Consider the following 14,768-nt stretch of genomic DNA (forward strand, 5'->3'; position numbering starts at 1 on the left):
TACGGAATTATTCATTCGAGCTTGTGGAAACTGCATTGTTGTACTTTGGTCACTAGAGGGAACTGTTTCATTTCCAGTTATGTTAACCGTTGATGAACTTCAGCTGTTGTCGAGGATGAAAAGCAAATGGCTTTCTAAAAAAGCAAGAAGCTTTTAAAGCAAACTTTCAAACCATGGAGGAGTATCTTGAAAAATCCTGTGGGAAATAAATGAGAGCTGCTATTAGACCAATATTTGTCTTGTGTAACTGCATGTTTGAGGCTGGTAACAGTTGGTTTGTTGGATCACAGGGTGGAATTCTAATGTGTGCTTTGTATTGGTTAAGTGTAAGCTACAGCCCTCAAGCTGCTCTGCCCTGTGTACTATCTGTAATAAACCTGACACACAGGCATCAGCAAAGTTCTCATCACATTTTATTAGCCTGAAACCTATGACTAACTGAAGAATCTACCAGACAGCCTGATGTTCTTTAACAGTTTTATTTTTTTTGCTAATACTGTAAATTTGCCCAACAAGTGAAGATCCACATAAGAAATTACACAAAGCATCAAAGACATGCATAGTCTGGTTCTCATCATACAACTTCTCTCTCATGTGGTTAACACACAAGAGGTCCTGCAGTACTGTACTTTCAGCAAATCTTTAAAGGAAAAGACAAAGGCTGGTAAAAAATAACATCATATAAAACAAAGGTAATGACAGTAAAATATAGAAACATAGCAACAACAAACATTTAAATTATGCAGTTTATATTTCATTACATTTAATACAAAGCCATAATGTAGATATGCATATTAAACACTGCCAACACTATCCTTACATTAGATTCATGTAAGTATTTTAGATGGGCAAACATATTCATGGCAAGTTACAAAAAGGTGAAAAGAAAAACATTAGTGATAAAGCTTTTTAATTTAAAGCATAGCTTCTCCACAACACTATAAGCTGTTTAGACTGACAGCTTTAAAACCAAAAAACAAAGTAGCTGGCCAAACTAGAATAGGCATCAATTTGAGCAACAACGCTCTGAAAGCTCGCTTGTGTTTGGCAGACTGTCATTGTGTTAATTTTATACAGCTTTAGTACCTTTTAAACAAATACACAAAATAGCATTAGCATTAAAGCGTCAATCATCCCAACCCACTGAAAAAAGAAATGATTGTTCTCTTCTATACCACAGTCGTCCGCTCTCCCTCCCTCTCTCTGTCTCTCTCATTGTGCTATGGTTCACCCTGTCAAAATGCCTAGCAACTACTACCCTCACACCTTGCTCTGTCTGTCACATGACTTAGCAGTGCCCAATCAGGGAACGGTTAAAAAAAAAAAAAAAAAAATTCATGTGTCTTTCTCTCAAGATGACCAATAAACTGTTTATTGGTAACACAGAAGAAACCTTCCTTCTCCCCTAATGCAGAAGAATGTGCATGTTATTCAAATGTTAATAAAATCAGTCTGATAACTGAAGGGCAAAACTCGGGTGTACTCATTACCATGGCAACTAAAGTCTTACATAGCTCTACCTCATTAAACGTTCTAGCGGCACATCAACTAACAAACAATATGCAGAGTCTCTGATGGCACACTACAGTCCAGGGCTAGAAAATTACTATCAAGCATTTGTTTATTAAACCTCAGTATCTTACGTCCTACAGGAACATCACAAAGTCATTTGCAAATAAGCATAAAAGGCATTAAATGGCATTCTAGTGACAGCGAAAAGACTTACAAAACCTGAAAAGAGGATTCAGTTCTGTAACGGTTCCTACAAAGTGCAATAAAAAGTTCGATAAGGATCAAGAGTGATTTCAGAGAAATTATTTTTAAAAAGGCAGATATCTAACATTATAAAAATAGCACGGACAAGACAAAGATATACATGTTGCAAGGGAAAGAACGTTAAAGGGAGATAAAGGCATAGACAGAATCAGTTAATATCCAACAAGTAAATAACATTGAAATGATGACACCAGGTAAGCTGACATTTTTCTGTTACACAATACCATGTACCAAATCAGAAAGAAACTAATACTGTGTGAAGCAGTGTCAAACTGATGATATGGTATTGCCTTATCACTCCTTTATTTTCCCCTAACAGGGACGCTCAGATTTTGTGGTTAAAAGCAAACACAATACAGGTAAGAAGGATTCTGAGAAACAGCTTGTCCCCATGCACTAACATTCTAAAAATTTGGTCAGCAGCAAACTATAAGCTTCTTTGTCCCTCATAAATCAATATGAATGACTTTGGTCTCTAATTTTCTTTTTTCTAAGAACCCATGCATGCCTGTTTTAATGCTCTTCATTTGATCTCAGTCAATGTTTTAACTCTCTGGGAAGTCCTGCCTCACCATGTATTTGACTTGACCAATTAGCATAGCTCTGGGAAACTACATCTGCAAGAGTAATACTTGAATACTTGTGTATTTGGGTGGGCTGGGGGGGACACAAGTGAAATGAGCTGTGAAAAGCTGTGAAATGAGCTGTGAGTCTGCAAAAGTTTGCAGACTGAGAGGCCATTTCGGTCATTTAAAGAAAAACAAACAAACTATTAAGCACTTTTTGGGCAGAAAGTATTCATAAATTAGGATTGTCCTACATACGATGGTGATGACACAGAGTACAAGCTTTTTGAGTAGTTGCACTGACCTATGTTCTGATATCTAATTAAACTATAAATCTAATCTAAATTTTGTTTGGTGCATTTTTTTTGTTTGTTCTGACTTTTTAATCTTTAATATATGTTATTTTAAAGAACTTCAGATCGCATTGTATATGTGAATTTATTACGGGTCCTCATTATCCAGGAACTCCTTCTTTGGAGGAGCACTTCCACGGTACCAAGCACACGAACCATCTCCTCTTTTGATGCAGGAGTAGTGTTCAGACTGGCGTCCATGAATGAGCTTCTCCGTCAACCAGTCTGTCCACAAGCACTCCTCAGGAGTGCTGATCTCACAGGGGAAGGCTGCGCAGCGGGTGATCTGGTCACAGCAAAAATAAACCATAATGAAATACAATTGTGTGCTATTTAGGGCACAGTGTCTTCATGCTTAAGACTATTTGAGTTTACTACTGCTGGTTAAATTTATCTTTGTTTAGTACTTAAAATTCCCAACCATGGAATCTGAAACATATCATGGTTATGAAGCACAGTCATGTTGATCATGTGAAAACCTACGACAATTTTGACAGTTATTTTGAACCCAACTGAAGTATAAATGTTTTCCCATATGTCAGACAGAGCTGTTCTGTTGATCACCTTGCAGTCACAGCCCATCTGGTAACGCTGGCTCAGACTCTTCTTCTGGGTGGCACTCGTGGACTCCCAGGGCATGATGAGATCACACAGAGTCACATGCATCTTCCCACTGCCATCTGCCTTTCCTGGAAAATGCATGTCAGACAAAACAATATGTAGACATAGCAGTATGTGGAAGTACCAGCTGTAAAAATAGACAGACATAACAACTGTGCATAATAGTACACAGTACACAAAGATAAAAAGCCTTACTTCATTTAGAATACAAACTGTACTATTTTAGAGTCAGCTAACTTAAAGCTCAAGTCAAAAGTCTGATTGGGTGCAAAAACATTTCAAAATAAACGAATTATTGGAGACAAATGGAAAAAGAGAAAACATGTCCATGTGCTAGGGCTACACATTCTGGTAAGTGGTCGGCAGCATACTGTAAGCTTGCTCGTTCCTCAGATATCAGTGTGGCATGACACCGACTCTGGCCTGTACCTTACTTTTTATTTATACTACAGCGTTGTTGAATGATCAAATCTGATTTGTCAGAAAGCATTGCTTAATTTTTTATAACAGAAGCTCTGACAGTAGTTTGGCTGTAATGTAAATCACAGGTTGATTTTAATGCGCTTGTTCTATTATATTATTGTTTCTATAGTAACAGCTTATTCACAGGGACTTGAATGGCGGACGCTCCACATAATTTAAACTTAATATACAGAGATACTTTCTAAAGAGACGTTAATTTAACATTTAGGGAAGGAGTCTACAGTGTTAACACTTTGTAACGAAGATAAATCCACTCCAGGAAAGTGTTCAGGAGGGAGGACTTTGCAGGATGAGAGGACACATATAGAAGTAAAACAAGATTATATTTATGGATGGATAGGTAGACAGACAAGTAGATGAAAAGAGCGTTGTGTGGAAGGAGCCTGTTATTACTGGTGTACAGCTGACAAACTTATCATGGGTATAGGCATTCGATGGTATCATGTAGATGATAGTTAATGGCATAATAATTTTCATTATGATATTAATTGACAACTGCTTTTTTATAACATAAGATGGACAGAATAAAATATGGCCAGCTATGTTAGAGTTTAACGACAGATTGTGAGCCCACATTATAAGTGTATACAGCCACCCACTGTATGGGTGTCCTGATCGCTGCCCCCCAGCCTGTGTATACAGGATGAATACAGGATCAGTCAGTAAGACAAAAAGCCCTGTCTTGGCTACGCGATAAAATGAGGATTTGTGACACCCTATGGAATGAATCTTACATTTCAACAACAACAATTATATAATCTATCAATTCAAATATCAGCTGATCAACTTTGTTTGAAACATGCTCTTTCCTTGTGTACTATTACTTGAACATTTTCTACATATAGTATTTTTTCACATGCTCAATTTGCACAGTAAGTATGGTATATGTGCTTTGAAATCACAACCTCAGCAGTTGCTGTGAGCTACAAGCCCAGTTTCCCTCATTATGGTACCCCCCCCCTTAAACCTTCATCTTTACAAGGCAATTGCTACCTTGTGCAGCCCTCTGCCTCGTCCACTCTGTAATTTGGGCTATGCTGAATCAGTCTGAAATGGAGAAACCAGAGGATGTCTGTCTTCATACGTTCATGACCTTTCATTTTCTCCACTGTTTGATCAGCAGCTCATTCGGTTCACAGATGAGAGCAATCAAATCTAAACTTAAATCTAATATTGTATATCATTCAGCCAGTTACTGCCCCCTTTTAACCACCAAGCATAAGTTCTGGATGTCCCAGAGTGCTCTGCTGTCACTCAAGAACTAATAGCACCCTGTGGTTTGGATTTGCTCGTTATACATCCTGAAATGACATACTAGCCTTCACAAAACACTATGCACACCACTGAGTTTCACATACTGTACCTGAGATGAGGTACTCCTTCTTTCCATTGGTGTCCATGGTTACACCACACACAGCTGAAGAAGGTGCAGTAAAGATCATATCAATGTGTTGGTCTGGTCCTTTGAACATCTGGGGGGGGGGGTTGGACAGGTTTATGAGCTAAGCTCAATATTTGTGTACCCTTAAGAAAAATCACACAAATCGTTGTTCTCTTCTTACCTTAATCTGCTTGATGTCATACTGGATCCTCTTGATAGGGTTGCCATAAATGTCATTCCCAGCAGTGACCTCTTTTCCTCCTACCACCTTTGCTCTGATTACTGTTACAGAAAAAGACAAATTAAAATGACATTTAATGATTAATTAGCTAAAAGCCTATTATTCCTGTTCTGATTCCCACATTTATGTGAATGAATCTGTGAATGTGTGTGTGCATGGACCCATTCCAGGATAAAACAGTTACCAAAGACTGATAAATAAATGAATTACCACCTGAATAATATGACTATTTAAATAAAAAGCACAGCTTGTTATTTTTAAGTATAATCATAGTGCACATGACACTTTTTGTCTCTTGGCCTTCTGTAAGGGAGTCACCATCTCTCTGAGGCCTTACCTAAATAGCAGTGACTGATTTCTCTCACATAAAGAGTCATGCCCCCATCCCAAATCCCATTTCCTGCAAACTGAGTGTTTGCAGCTGCCCGTCTGTCTTAAGCTCTCTTTGTCAAATCAGCCAACATGTGGGAGCAAAGCCTGCACACGAGGAGCTGACACATGGCAACCTTCCGCTGACTCCTCAGTTCTCTTGCTTTTTATATCCCTCTTTATTTTTCTAAGTCTCCTTCATAGTTGTCAAAATGCTGTTTGTAGAAGTATGGAATAGTAGCAGATTATAACAGCCAAGAAATTAAATGTTCCCAGACCCACCCTCTAGCATCAGCACATTCAGGCTGATATGTTAGGAGGGCTGTGACCACCAGTGATGAGGACATAGCACTCACAGTAAAATAAACAATGATGCAACACCCTAACACAGACACATGCACATGCATATAAACACACATACCCTGTTAAACTCTGTGTGTGTGTGTCAGGGTAATGCTTGGTTTTGTGACCTTGTTGATAGTTTTAAATGCAAATAGCATTGCAAAGAATTTTTATAGTGCAATAATTAATGTTTTTATTTAATGTGGTCAAGCAAGCTGTTTCTGATATCTGAAGGTAGGGCTTTTATGGAGCACATTTTTTGTGTTTTTTGTAATGTAAAATTGTGCTACATCTTGTGTTGGTTAAATACTGCTCATCAGCCATGTTTTAAAAAAAAAAGTAAAAAATTTTAAAATGTCCCACTATGTACTTTTATAAATGGTGGACTACGTGTTAGTTACATGGCAAAAGATAAATTCAAGTAGGCAAATAAATAAGGCTGATTGTTCATCTGTAGCTTTGACAAGAGTGCCAAAAACTGCATTATCAGAAGCCAAAGAAATTGCTATATATTAGAGAGTTTGAAATAAAAGTTGTGGAAAAAAGTGGAAACAAAGTGGCAACCAGTGCCAACCCAGTGTAGATTCATGGTGCTAATCATAGGTCTGCAATTCTGTATTCATCATTTGGGCAAATGCTACAGTTATTGGTGGAAGCGTTCACTGGAAAATAAGTGATGCATAAGAGAACAATATAACAGACAACAAAGGACTTCCTGGTTAAATTTCTCTGGATGTAGTGAACCACCTGCAGAAGGAAAGAAACAGCTTTTTAAGCAGGTTTTCATTAACATCCTAATGACTGTTTATCAAAATTACAGACCTCTTCCAGTCTTAAATATTACAGCACACTCAAGAAAACAAAACCCAGATCAGCAGATGAGTTGACAAAGTATCAAGACATCAACCGAGCTACTTCTGGATTCTGATGTTGTCTCCTCCTCAGTATCAGTGTTCGCCAGCTGTAAGGATTTGCCATGTGTTTTGGCAGTACAGTTTGTTTCAATAGAAGGATATTCAGGAACACTGTCTATTATAGTAAAAAAAAAAAAAAAAAACTAAAGTAAAAACTCAGAGGAGTAAGAAGAAGGAGTACAGCTGGGGTATATTTGATCATAGATTGTAAAAATGGTATGTATATAACATAAACATATAGAAGTGATACAAGTCATTTGAGAAGTGACAATGACAAGTATAATGATAATGAGAGAGTGAATACAGAGGTAGAAGAGCAGTGGAGGGAGTAGAATGTAAGAATGACTCCATGGTGTGCAACAGCTGCTGTTTTTGAAGGTATTTGCTCACCATGGAAAATATGAGGCCATGGATATAGCATGCAGAGACAAAATAACCCGGTGAAAAAAAATTTAATCTCTCTTAAACACACACACACACACACACACACACACACACACACACACACACACACACACACACACACAGAGAGCCATCATTCCACAATAATGGATTCATTTTATGGGCTGGAAAAGACACAAATATGAAGGGATCATGGCTCTTTAAATTTCACAAAGTTCCCTCCAAGTCACATGCTTTTTTGTGTAGGTCAACACTTTCTATGACTAGTAATTTGGACTATGCTGCATGTTAACATGCTAATAGTACAGGTTATACACAATAAAGTACTACCAATTTAAGGTTCAGTATGAACTGTTTTTGCACTAGTGAATCATTCATTGCATTAACTGGCTGACAGAGTTATAGACTGTTTTACACCCACATGTCCAAACATAGGGACTATTAGTCTTGTGAGTGGGCAAAACTCCTACTGCAATGACAAAGCAAAAAAATAAATAAAAACAGTGCAAAATGCCCTACCAGATGTATGTTATGAGTTTAAATTATAAGGCTTTTAAATTAGATCTTCACAACATCAGGGCCATGCTATAACTGGATAAGAGTCATACCCATTTTGAGGACTAAGCTTATTTGAAGCTTTTTTCCCCCTTGGTCAAAGACTTCTCAGCCAGGCAGCAAAAACAGTAGGTCTACTGTTTTTCAAAATCTCTCACTTAATATTCTGGCAATATTCTTTGCATGATTACTTTACTTTTGCAAATGTTCTCATTTCCCAGTTCTTCTGCCCCATCTGATGTTGTGTGAAGTTACAAGCATCGCCTTCAGTACATAATCTTTTCTCTGACTGATCCACATTCCTGCTCTCTGACAATCGTGTTAAAACCCACATACTCTTACATATGCACATATCATAATCACAGTGTCATAGTTTCCATGAAAGCATACCCACCATGAGGACTAGCCACATCCTGAGGTTGCTCCATTGCACAGATTTTAGCAATCATGACCAGTTCTGGGCCCCAAATGGCTCTACCTACTCCAACCTTTATGTTCACCTCTCTTAGACACCAAAAAGTCATTGGCAATAGTGTGCAAGCCAATTAAACAGCATCATCTTGGCATATCACTACAAATGGCATGTTGTGGGTAAAGCTTGGTTCAAGGCAAATTCATAAACAATTGATAGTCATAAAAAACAGCAGATTTACCACTACAACAGATACTGCAATTTTGTCTCTAAAATTTAGCCACAAAAACAACATAGAAACATAAGAGGAAAAAAATGAACAAAGAACAACATTTAAGTTTATGCACTAAAGAGCAGACACAAGACTGAGCATCTTCTGCTAAATCTCCATCTAACTAAGACTCTTGAATTCAAGCACTCCTGACACAACAAAGCACAGTAATTCAATCTCTTCTCGGCACTGTGTACTTGCCCTTTTCGCAGTGTGAATTCTTGCCGGCTCAATGCCAGTCACAGCACTAGAGCCCTTACTTGTGGTTGGATCATTTATTGTCCCATGTATACTCATGCTTAACTCACATTTAAACCCTTTACTTCAAACCAAAGACAGAATCTACACTGATTATGGGATTAGCCAGTTGTCATTTGGTTTGTTGTCTTGAACACTATAGGTTTTTGTTGAAAGGTTGAATAGTAAAAATTATTTTAATGCTACTGATGTGTATTTTCTCTTTCCAATCCAACTAGATCTGTTGAATTTAGATGATAGTTCAGTTTAGATAATATTTAGATGAATTAGATTATTAGTTCACTGCATTTCAGTGTGATCACAGGCCAAAAGCATGATTAAATACATCTGAATGAACGGCCCTTAAATCTAGAAAACTAAAGCCCCTTTTTTTTGGCTTGCATTCTCACTAACAGATTTCTTATAAAATATTGCATTTATTCTGGCTAGCAATATTTGTCACTTGTACAACCCTTTAAGTGCTTCGATAAACTCAAATACAAAAAATCCTTCAGCCTTTATACCAGCAAGGCTGACTTTGAGTGAACATGAATCACTAGCATTGTTGTTTCAGCTGTCTTACCATTGTTAAAGCTGTCATCTTCTGCCAAAAAACAAGAGTAAAGCTGTTTTAATTATAATATTTTTGTACCATCTTCACAAATCGGGTTGGTCTGACAGATATGCTAACTGTTTGATTATGTCTGGCTAAAGTAAAAAGAGCTGCAGGATGACTCACAGTGAGAAAGCAGCTAGATGGTTTCATATGCATTGTCACTGTGGCTCCTAAAAAAATCTGTTGGTTAGACAAGCAGGTTTCTATGGCATTGGGGTTAACCACCATGGAAAATGACTAGACAGGACAACTGATGGCTGGACACTGTCCATGACCCAGCACAAACAAGAAGAGAGGAATAGAGAGGATGTGGAAAGACAGTGAGTTGAGTCAGGTTTTGTTGACAAAGTCTAAGATCGATTTCCCAGCCTCTGCAACAGTCCACAGAGAGGAGGACTGTCCATCTAGATCATCATGTTTCCCATCTACGTCTTTATACATTACAAGTCTCAAAAAAATCAATAAAGTACTGAAACTGAAATAAACAAATCCACAAAATCTGCAGAAGGGTAAATAGGTTTTCAGTTATATGCACAATGTCACACAGTCTTGTGAATGTTTCTGAAGTTCATGTGCAGCTGGTACACACCTCTTACACCATGTCTAGCACACTATGTTCAAGTTTTACATTCATTGCTTTAACAAAATGACTGAAACAAGAGTGATTCCAACTGAAGAATGTAGATTCCAGTATTTTCCATTTAATAATTAACTGCTTCATTGTCATTTTTCCATCTCCCATGGCCAAGACTGATTAGATGTTTGGCATGTATCTACAAAAATGCTTAAAGTAAGACTGAGTGGTCAAAAAAATCAACATTGGGCTTTTACTTCTGTCTTTGTTGCTTCGCATCTTAAGACATTTAGGTATAGTCACACTACATGGTTTACTGATAGCTTCTTCACAAGTATTTTTAACATGGTACTGTCAGCCAATGATTTTGTGACTAATCACAAACTAAAATTTTGTAAAGTTAACAAAATTAAAAACACATGAAAAAGCTAACAGGTATATTAGCAGTGACTCAGCAGGATATGTATTTCAGACTCAGAGCATTTATCCATTTAATCTGTATCTATACATACAGATGAATTGTTTTTGCTAAATATACATTTTTACTTCAGATGTGATTCATCTGAACAGTTAGTTACTTATTGTCAAAGGGAAAAGCCAGAATATGACTCAAACAACTTGCTAAATAATTTATTTAGACCTTGAAAAACAAGAAATTGAAATGCTTCAAAACAGTGGTCATATGTACTCTTCCAACATAAACAACAGGGCTAGGTAAACCCCACAATTTCAAGCCACATTCCGTAAAAAGGGGGCTTTTCTTATTTTCTCTACATATTTATGCACGCAAGGAAAATGTCAATCATACCTGGCAACAACTATGTCACTGATGATAACGCTTACCAGTTCATAAAGAAATAATGACCTGGAGATAAAACAGTTTATGCTGCTCTCAATAAAAACTGGAATTAAAAAAAAATCCAGTCACCATCCAGCATGTTTTTGTGTGACACGGTAACCATGAATTGTAAGGTAAATAATGGAACATTTTAAAATAAGTTGTGTTTTTCTAATAGGTTTCATTTGAAGGAGAGCCAAAAGTTAATAAGGCTGTATGACTCTGATTTGCAAGAGTCGTCTTGCCCATAAACAACATAAACCAACCAACCTCATTAACACTGAGGTCAGACTGGCAGGAATGCTGGCCACAAAATGGAATGACCTCAGAGGGTAGATTAATGGATATTAATGAGACAGGACTCTATACTCTTGTAAAATATGACACCTAGCACTGCTGTCTGACATTTGCTGTCCAAAGTCATGAAACTAGTGACCCTCATAGAAGTGGCCTTAAAGTTAACTGTTCACAAATAGGTCTCTCTGTTGATCCAAAAACTCTAGGTTTGAGCAAAGAGAGAGAGAGAGAGAGAGAGAGAGAGAGAGAGAGAGAGAGAGAGAGAGATGGCTATTCTCACCATTTAAAGAATACTTTGCATATTTCTGAAAGCTCCTTGACTTTCATAGCCTTTTCCTCGCAGGCACATCCAAAACTGTCAGCCAGATGTCAGAATCTCTCAGACGATTCCACTTCCTTTAATAAGAGGGGTGTGGCACTAATCAAACTACACCCAATGAGCCCTATAAAAACACCATCTGAGAGAGCCTGGCTGTCTGCATTTCCCTCCTGTTATTTTACCAGCTCACAGCAAAGCTTGGATCCTGTTCCATCTGCTTGTAGTAGCAAGTCTCTGGACATATTGTCCCAATGAATTAAGCATGAGACTGGTGGGAAAGCCCCAGTGGGACATAAAACATTCCTGAAATTTTTCAGACTTTATGAGCAGTACCTTTCAGCTCAGCATCCAAAGAAAGAGGCAAGATGTGGATTTGGGTACAAGACATTAGAAAGAAGGGAGGCATAGTTATAGACTATCTCTTACTGCACTATAGCACATACATATATTACACATAAGCCTATGCCTTATGTGGTTGCTTGTCATTCATGAAGACATGTAATTCTGGTTATTGCCCATCTAGGAGTTAATATTTAACAATACCATAACACTTTTTCTGACCACTGATGAATTGATAGCCTGCAAATGGGCAGTGTGAGTAAACAGACCAGCAGCATGAATGTGTGAATGTGTCATACTGTTTGGGTGCTGGTTTCAGGCTGCTATTCAAACTGAATCCTGTTCAGCTTCAACTGTGACACTGTTTAAAAAAAAAAACAGCCACATACACTAAACATTCAGTATCACCACCTTCCTGTATATCAGGTATCTATTTTAGTTAATTATCTGGAAAGAAAATTACATTAATCACGTGTTAAAGCCAAAATACACAACTGGATAACAGCAACATTTGTCAAGAGTAATATGGTGTCATTGAGACCTGCTTTTGATACTTGAGCTTGTTTATTTGGGAGGGAATGGGTAGAGATGACAAAGCCCATGAAAAGAAAAAGGGCTTTAAGTTCATTTATTTTGGAGACATTTATTTTTACACTGTATGCACAGCCTCAAAACATCATCTAGCCTTATGTGGGCCACAGGCTCAGATAAATGAGTCAAAAGGATAGCTGCTACATAGCTACAGTACAGGACCATTGATGGTTGGTAATGAAGAAGAGTCAAGACAGCAGAGACCCATAGTCTCTGAAAATGTATTACAACCAAACAGCACATAAACCCTCCATATTCAATGCATACCAAACCCTATCCAATAAGGTGATAATTAAAACAAAGGACCTTTTAAGTTATGAGTCTACTAGATGTACTGGTTAGTACTTATTGCTGCTCCAAAGTTATCTACAAACTGTTTACATAGGACGTGTATGATTAGCCAATGCACTATGGTAGCTCAGTGATTAAAATGTTGGACTCCTGATCAGATGGTCATGAGCTCAAATCCCAGCACTGCCAACCTGCCACTGTTGGGCCCTTGAGCAACGCCCTTAATCCTCATTTGTATAAATTAGATAAATGCATGTGGCTTTGGATAAGGGTGTCTGCCAAATGTAATGTAATGGTTTGTCCTTCCAGAGTAAACCATAAAGGTTCTATGTAGAATCCTGTCATAAATGCTATTAATTTCAGAAAAGCTTAAGAAAGCCACAACCAGCACCCTTCCAGAGAACCTTGGAGCAACTCGGTTTTTCCTTTCTTTCTAAGAATGTGCATGATGAGCCAAGTTTTGATCAGAGCGCTGAAATAATTATCAACCAGACTGCTTACACAAATGAATGAGAAGGGCTTTTTTTAAAAAAAAAAAAAAAAAGACTGAATTTACTGAAGCTTATTACTTCCACAACAATACGAAATATCGACTCAGTAACCAGTAAGAGTAAACTCCTTATAAACAACATCGTCGTCATCATCGTCATCATCATCATGCACACGCAAAATACCCAAGAAAAGACCGACTGCTTTCTGTCTTGCCAGCAGTAGCCATTGCTTTTAGCAGTGAGGTTCGTGCAGGTCTTTTCCTTATATCTCGTTATATTTTCTCTCTCTCTACTTACCGATGTCGGCATTACAGAACGCCTGTTGAGGATGCACAGGGGAGCAGCTGCACGCTTCTGCTATTTCCTCCACACGACAGAGAATCAGCAGCACAACGGTGGCCACCAAACCGCTCACACACGCCATCTCTTTGCTTATTACAGCTTTAATACAGCAAAAAAAATATATATGTAAATATATATATATGTATATATATATATATATATATATATATATATATATATATATATACAAATACACACGGAGCTGATGATTGAATCGCCCGCCCTGATTCAATCAATAACAACAACAACAAAAACACCAACAAAAAGTAGAGCGTCCAATGCGGCTGCGCCTCTGTGATTTAAAAGAAAGTCTGAAAGGAACTGGGTTGCTGATAATAAAACACACTTTGCTATACTGTAGTCTCTCTGTATCTGTGTTTCAGATTCTGGAGCCCAGGATCATCATGCCTTTAGTCTGTCAGTGCTCCTCCTCCTTTTCGTATGACCAGAGGTGGGCGCTTCCAACACACTGCTGCTGAGAGAGAGAGAGAGAGAGAGAGAGAGAGAGAGAGAGAGAGAGAGAGAGAGAGAGAGAGAGAGAGAGTTAAAAATATATATATATATATATATAAAAACACTTTATTTGATCAACAACAAATTACATAAATCAAATCCACTGATTGGCACAATCAAACAACTTCAACACCATAATATATCAAAAATTACTTCTCCCTCAACCACAGTACAAATATTCTTGTTAAACACCACTGCAATTTAAAAGATTCTATATCATTCATTAGCTCATAATAATTTATTATAATTATTATATTATATTTATATTTATATTAAATTAAATCATATTATTATTATATAATATTATAATTAGCTTATAAAATAACAACTCTAGATTAAAAAAGGTCATAGTACATAGATGTACTATGTCCTGACTGGATCTGTTCTCCATACTATTTCTCCTTGTACAGTAAATTGAAAGTTTTGCTTGCCCACCAATGAAATTAATCAATTGCCATTTTGTTCTCAGTTTTTGACTGTATCCTAACCCTAAAATGAAAGCATCAGGAGTGAATTTTTTCCCGAAAGTTTGAAAACACCTCATTCATTAAGTCAAGTATTGGTCTGAGTCTAGCACATTCTACATAGCAGTGAAACACACAGTATCTCTTAATCCACAAAATAGGCATTTGTC

General features: G+C 37.4%; 1 protein-coding gene across 2 annotated transcripts; it reads right to left on the bottom strand.

Moving 5' to 3' along the window:
• Positions 1-463: 463 nt before the first annotated feature.
• Positions 464-14,030, bottom strand: timp2a (TIMP metallopeptidase inhibitor 2a). 2 transcript variants are annotated; one of them, XM_017483908.3, is made up of 6 exons: positions 13,968-14,030; positions 13,577-13,720; positions 5,362-5,462; positions 5,163-5,271; positions 3,260-3,384; positions 464-2,981 (listed from the first exon to the last, which is right to left on the bottom strand). In XM_017483908.3, the coding sequence occupies exons 2-6, from the start codon at positions 13,701-13,703 to the stop codon at positions 2,784-2,786; spliced, it is 660 nt and encodes a 219-aa protein (XP_017339397.1). In that variant the 5' UTR covers positions 13,704-13,720; positions 13,968-14,030; the 3' UTR covers positions 464-2,783. The 2 variants fall into 2 exon arrangements, with proteins under 2 accessions (XP_017339397.1, XP_017339396.1); XM_017483907.3 differs by having other exon boundaries at positions 13,820-14,029.
• Positions 14,031-14,768: the final 738 nt, after the last annotated feature.

Source organism: Ictalurus punctatus, chromosome 13, assembly GCF_001660625.3.
Source record: "Ictalurus punctatus breed USDA103 chromosome 13, Coco_2.0, whole genome shotgun sequence".
NCBI lineage: Eukaryota > Metazoa > Chordata > Actinopteri > Siluriformes > Ictaluridae > Ictalurus > Ictalurus punctatus.